General features: G+C 44.6%; 1 protein-coding gene across 1 annotated transcript; it reads right to left on the bottom strand.

Moving 5' to 3' along the window:
- Positions 1–1,557: 1,557 nt before the first annotated feature.
- On the bottom strand, positions 1,558–4,711 carry LOC6496092 (cocaine esterase). The gene is made up of 3 exons (XM_001960173.4): positions 4,203–4,711; positions 4,053–4,145; positions 1,558–3,992 (listed from the first exon to the last, which is right to left on the bottom strand). The coding sequence occupies exons 1-3, from the start codon at positions 4,317–4,319 to the stop codon at positions 2,145–2,147; spliced, it is 2,058 nt and encodes a 685-aa protein (XP_001960209.1). The 5' UTR covers positions 4,320–4,711; the 3' UTR covers positions 1,558–2,144.
- Positions 4,712–6,003: the final 1,292 nt, after the last annotated feature.

Here is a 6,003-nt window from a genome sequence, read left to right as displayed (position 1 = left end):
TAAAACAAACACGAAATCGAATAACCAGATTTAGAGCAACAGTGGCTTCAACATTTTATCGACTGGACCATCAATTAGAAGCTCTACTTTTTCATGTATCTATGAATCTTCCCAAGACAATAATCCATGGATACTTTTTAAGCCAAACTCCCGAGATCTAAGTTCGGATATCTAGGCAGTCTTTTGATGTTTACATTTCGTGGAAAGTTGTCAAAAATTTGAGATCCCTGGGCGGGTTTTGCAGCTTAGAGTGGAATTTTAGGAAAAAAAGGACTCATAAGAACTGAAAGTGTCCTATAGGGAATTAGCACTTGTTCAACTCTCGGAAAGACTTCCACTTCCACTCTCACATGGCCACCAGACCAGAGGCTTGGGAAACTCTGTAAACTGAGACGGGATTGAGAGGTCATGGAATCATTTCAAGTGCCAAGTTCCGCTGTACTTCAAGGAGATTCGGAGACAAGCAAGCAAATATCCGCAACGTGGGGAGGGTATCTTGCAGATAGGGATTTTAAGTATTACCCCGAAAAATGTAAGATGTAAGATCTAATAAATCATTTGTGTCAAGAGCCAATTAAACCTTTTCCAAGAAAACCGATAGACATTTCAATAGAAAACTAGTGTTTAAATGGTACTTGTATTTCAAATTTGGAATATACATATGTACTGACTAAGTTTTATAAAATTATAGATTAGATTTGGTTTATGTTTCTCTAATTTCCCAACCCGATTCTATTCACGACCGGAGTTTTTGTTAAAATGTATTTGAACCTCCTCATCGGCTTAAGTCTCTAAGTATTTTCGTTTCCATTTAATGATAAATTCGTTTTGCATTTCTAATGTGCGACGTGACCAATTTTTAAATCAATTTATGTCCAAAAAATTTGGTGGGTGTGTGCCGTTGGCCAACAAAGTAAAATAAACATTAAAGTTCCTAAATCCATAAATATTCACAATAAATATACTCTGTTTATGTAGTGTGTATAGTTTACTGTGCAGAGATAGTTTATAAAATTAAAAAAAACTTTTTTAATAATAATTTTTTAGAACAATGCAATTTGGAGTCAAGGTATTCAAACTTCAACGTTTATAAGAAACAAGATCATTTAATAAATTTAATCGTATTTATCTCTTCCTTACAATAATATGCATATATAATATTAAGCTTAGACATTAGTTTGAACTTTGGCGCCCTTTATCCACCACCGCCATTTGAGCTGTGTTTAATATCCACCGATAGTTTAATATTTATCGATATATTTGTATCTGGTTGCTTAAAATATAATACGGCCTTAAGTTATAAAATAACGTGATTAAAATTGAGTTCCGGGCACCTAAAATCATCAGACGTACACAAAAAATACAAAGAAATTAAAAGATGTGGCAAGTTTCCTGGAAATAATATACCAGAAAATACCAAGATGGATATAAAGCATAGGGTGTTTCGTGGAATATCAACAGCCAATGTTTGAATACTTCCCGCCGAGGTTTAAAAACAAATACTGTTAATGTATTAAATACACAGGACTTACAGGACTTAACGGAAAGATTTCCATATTTCAAATATCGTATAATTTATTTCGTAAAAAGACGAGCGGACGTATTACATTTAAAGTACAAACACGTTTACAAAACTACAGCTAACAATTTTTTGGTTTCGGTTACAATCAGAACTTATCACAAGTCAACTGGTATTGCCAGTTCCTAACAGCCACACTCGGCTCGAATTTGCCGCCGAGAGGGTCCAGGAGTTCCTCAACAGTTCCAGGCTGACCTCCGGCTCCTGTTCTTGTTCCTCCTCCGTTTCTAAGGACTGCACCTCCTGCTCCTGCTCCAACTCCCGTTCCGGCTGCCGTGCCACCGGATCCGATTCCTGCTCCTGTTCCAGCTCCTCCAGGAGCGTGGGTAGCCGTGAAATCGTACGGCTGTAATTGACGGGGCCGTCGGGCACGCTGATTATTAAGGACCTGCTCCCGCCGCTGGAGATTACCGAGTCCATCTGTTTCACCTCCTCCGCCATCCCGTTCCCGTTTCGTTGCACGACCACCTTTGCGCCAGGACTCGACATTGGCAATGCCCGCGGTCGACGGCCCCGCGCTCTCAGTCCGGCCCCCAAAGATGGTCGTCCAACGAAACCACTTATGTCATAAGCTATAGCAATCCGATGCCGAGGATTCACTGCGTCTTCGCATCGGATCCGGATCTCGGCGGAGAAGATAGACGCACAGACACAAGCACACCAGGAGTAGGCAAACCAGTCCCAGCATGGCATAGAATCCTTGGCGGTAACGAGCTGCATCGGCACTCGCCTCTAGAAGTCTCACCCGCTGGCCCAGGGCTCCTCCTCCCCGTAATTCCTCCTCCCTTTCCAGCGGGAGCAACACTTGCCAGAAGCCATAGACCTTTTGCAAGTGATTGGAGTAACCGGAGTCCTGCTGGTTGGTGGCCGTGTAGGAATTGGATTGGGTTGCCCGGTAGGTGTCATGGCGATTGCTGCGGGATAAGCTGCGATCAAGTCCGGTACTTCCTGAATCCCCACGAAGGAGCTTCTCGACTTCCGCCTCATCTACAGATCCCGCCTGGGAGGACTTGGCCGGCTGCTCTCCTAGACTGTATACGAAGGGAATATCCTTTTTGTAGGGCAGCCAGCCATCGTAGATCCTGCCGGGCGTGGGATTGCCGCTCTTGATAAAGTTAGCAAAGGCTCCTCTCAGCTTCCGGCATAGTTGCTCCTCCTCGCCGCTAAATCTCCGGCGAGCTATTTGCTGGAATAAACTGGGACCCAGAAGCAGTGGAAGATCGGAGCTGTGAGAAGCTCCGCCGAAGAGATTCCTCCTGCCCCGCATATCCATCGAGTGGGACTGGTCGAATACGTAAGCATAGCTGGTGGTTCCATTCAGGAAATCCAGTAAACGGAAGAAGGGCAGTTCGTAGAGAGACTCCGAGATCAGCCGCTGCATTCCACTCAACAAATGGATGACGCCCTCGCCTTTTCCATTGAAGTACCTCCATCGGATGGCCGCCTGCTGGGAAGAGCTCTCCTCACCCACTGATTCCAGTACTCGCATTACATTTGGTAGTAAAGTGTGGTTGACGTACTCCTGGAGAGCCAGCTGACCCTCCCGGGCCACATCAAGCCAGTAGTCCTGGAGAAAGGCTCCCTCGTTGGAGGTGATCCCAAGCAGCATGGTTGGAAGTGTTTCATTTCGCAGACGCTGCTCCAAAGTTAGTCCTCCTGGAACGATGACTCCAAGCTGGTGACTTCCGTTGCCGTGGTTGTAGACACTTTCATAGGCGCGGAGCAGATCCTCGCGACTCTTCCTCCTCAGGCATCCAATCAACTGACGGCGCTGGGCCTCCTCGAACTGGCAGCCGAGTTTTTGGACCAAAACCTGTCCAGTATCCATAATCCTTTTATCGTGATTTTCACCCAGGGCTCGTAGTATGGGACCAGGCGACATGAGCACTAGTTGTCTCACTAATCCCGGCTCTTCCAAAGTCGTAACTAGTGCCAAGGGAGCTCCGGCACTTCCGTGTCCCAGAAGTGTCATCTGATCCGGGTTGCCGCCAAAGGCATTGGCATTCCTCTGAATCCAATTCAATGCCATTCGGACATCACTCAAGCCATAGTTACCGGGTAGATGGCGATGCTGCTCACCCAATCCCAGCCAGCCGTAGATGTTGTTCCGGTATTGGACACTGACCACCATGATTCCCTCACCGGCCAAGTCCAAGCCGCTTATGCGGTTCACGGGCCAATCGAAGGCAAACTCCTCGCCAGTCACAATGACCACAATGGGCAGCTTTCCATACCGCAAGCCCGACTCCGGTGTCCAAATGTTTAGGTACAGGCAGTCCTCGTCGGTTTTCACTGGCCTGGGTATCCTGGCATCAGGACTCTCGTTGTAAATAGTGTTTGAAAGTTGTGGGCAAATGGGTTGCATTGAGGTGGCCTGGAGAGTCCTATTCCAACTGAGACTTGGCATGGCAGGCTGAAAAGTAAGTTCCAAAGGTCAAGTGGTACTGTAAACTATTATCCTTTAAGGACTAACCGCAAATCGGAGCTCGTTGAGAGGCGGCTGAGCATACGGAATACCCAGAAAAGCATATACAGCGCCACGAGTACCATCCGGAAAGACTTTGAGCTGAAAATGCAGTAATCCTTTAACATTTTACCGAATCTGAATAAACTCAAAACATACACCAATTAAATCTCCCTGCTCCAGTTTGATGTGCGTCTGCTGGCCGAAACACGAGGAGAATATGTGCAACAGGATTAGCAGGAGCCACAACCGATGAATCCTTAAAGCTTTCCACATGATTGCAAATTGCAGCAGTCACTTTTTTAGCTTTCACTTTTAGCACATAGTTTTTGCATAGTTTATGGCGCATTTAAGCGCATCTATTAATTATTACTCGCCGCGTTCTGTGGATATTTTTTTGGGGGAATAAATATTTTTGTCAAAAATATTTGTTGGCCCTGCAACTTTTTGTTCCGTCGAAGCTGAAATGGAAACTGAGCGACATTTAGCTTGCCCTGGTGCGGTGAGCTAACATAAAATTTCTGCTAGAATTATTTCAATTGTTTTCTGGTGTCATTACGGCTGCTGTTGCTGTTGTTTCTCTTGTTTCTGTTTGTGGCTGTGGTGCGCAGCGAATCATTCATGCATCCATAGATCAAAATGCCAGCGACACCACCACATCCCCAGCAACAACGACACCAGCCAACTGGGTGTGGAAAGCGGGAAAGTCGGGGAGTTGGAGGTTGAGGGAGTCGGATAGCCATGGCAACGGACCTAAACTCCCTATATAGACCCTAAAGACCAAACAGTAACGCCCTCGAATGGAATTGTAAAAGTTACTACGAGGGTGGGACGAACAGAAGCTTTCACACATTTTCAAAATAAAACTCTCTAATCATTCTACAACCATTTAATTAATTTAATCAAGATCGGACTGTGTCTCATCGTTTCTAGAGAAATTTTCAAAGCTAGATGCAAGTCTGGGTTCTGGTTAGGAAATAGTCTTTATATTGTGTTTCTTTCACTTTTATTTTGGAATAACTCTTTTTATTTTGGAGTAACTAGTGTTTAAACTCTTTGGACCACCCTCGTTATTTATAATTCATTGAATTCCGCACTGCTGTTAATGTCAAACGTAATTTTTTCAGTTCTTTCAGTTCACCACTCACTTTCCCATTTTTTTCCCTACTGTGGAAAATAAAGTTATCGCGGGGCTTTCGGGGGCCTGTAACAGATAATGCTCTAAATAATACGGCTGTAATTCTCTCACTTGTCCAATATGGAATTGCTGGTGGTGGTGGTGGTGGATAGTTGGATGAATGGATGGCTGGACTTAGTTAGTTGTGTTTTCGAGTCTGTTCGACGGGGCGGAGTTCCGGTTTGCAGAGTTTAGCGAGCGATCTCTGGATGCCGACTGCCGGAATGCCCACTGCCCGCAATTAACGTGAATGTGGTCATAGTGAGACTCTGCTTTGCCAGCATCATGTCCCCACATTTATGTATTTTAATTAGTTTAAAATGTAATTTGTTTGTTGACCTGCGCGGATTACGAGCACAAAATCGCCTTCGCAGGCAAGCCAATTTGCCATCATAGTTCTGCACTCCAAAAAAAGGTTGTAAGCCTTTTTTTGTTAAATTACAAAAATGTTTTTGAGGTTGAAATACCTTTGAATAAATACTTTGATTTATATTTAGTCCTTTTTGTTTGATAGTAAAAATATTAAAAAGATTTATTCTATCTGCATAATTGCTGAACATTACCTGTGTTGCCATAGAGATGCATACCATTTTCCGTCAATTATGAAGGTCCCTTTGCACATTTAAATAGTCTCTCCACTGGGGTCCATTCTGTTGTCCTTGTTGTCGATTCCCGCCAGGATGTGGGGGTGGGTGGGGGGAGATCGCAGCCACCCGTAGACCATGGCAACTTAATCAATTTATGCCAGTAAACGTGGCCAATTCGCTTTTGGGCCATGTGCGG

Source organism: Drosophila ananassae, chromosome 3L (assembly GCF_017639315.1).
Source record: "Drosophila ananassae strain 14024-0371.13 chromosome 3L, ASM1763931v2, whole genome shotgun sequence".
NCBI lineage: Eukaryota > Metazoa > Arthropoda > Insecta > Diptera > Drosophilidae > Drosophila > Drosophila ananassae.
The sequence above is the reverse complement of the archived record's forward strand: the minus strand, read 5'-3'. Positions and strand labels throughout refer to the sequence as shown.

Excerpts from the sequence above, each read along its gene's own strand:
- LOC6496092 (XM_001960173.4), bottom strand. The coding sequence starts at position 4,319 with ATGTGGAAAGCTTTAAGGATTCATCGGTTGTGGCTCCTGCTAATCCTG. Across the intron at positions 4,146-4,202 it reads AGCAGGGAGATTTAATTGGT|CTCAAAGTCTTTCCGGATGG; the intron begins GTATGTTTTGAG and ends CTGCATTTTCAG. Across the intron at positions 3,993-4,052 it reads TCAACGAGCTCCGATTTGCG|CCTGCCATGCCAAGTCTCAG; the intron begins GTTAGTCCTTAA and ends CTTACTTTTCAG.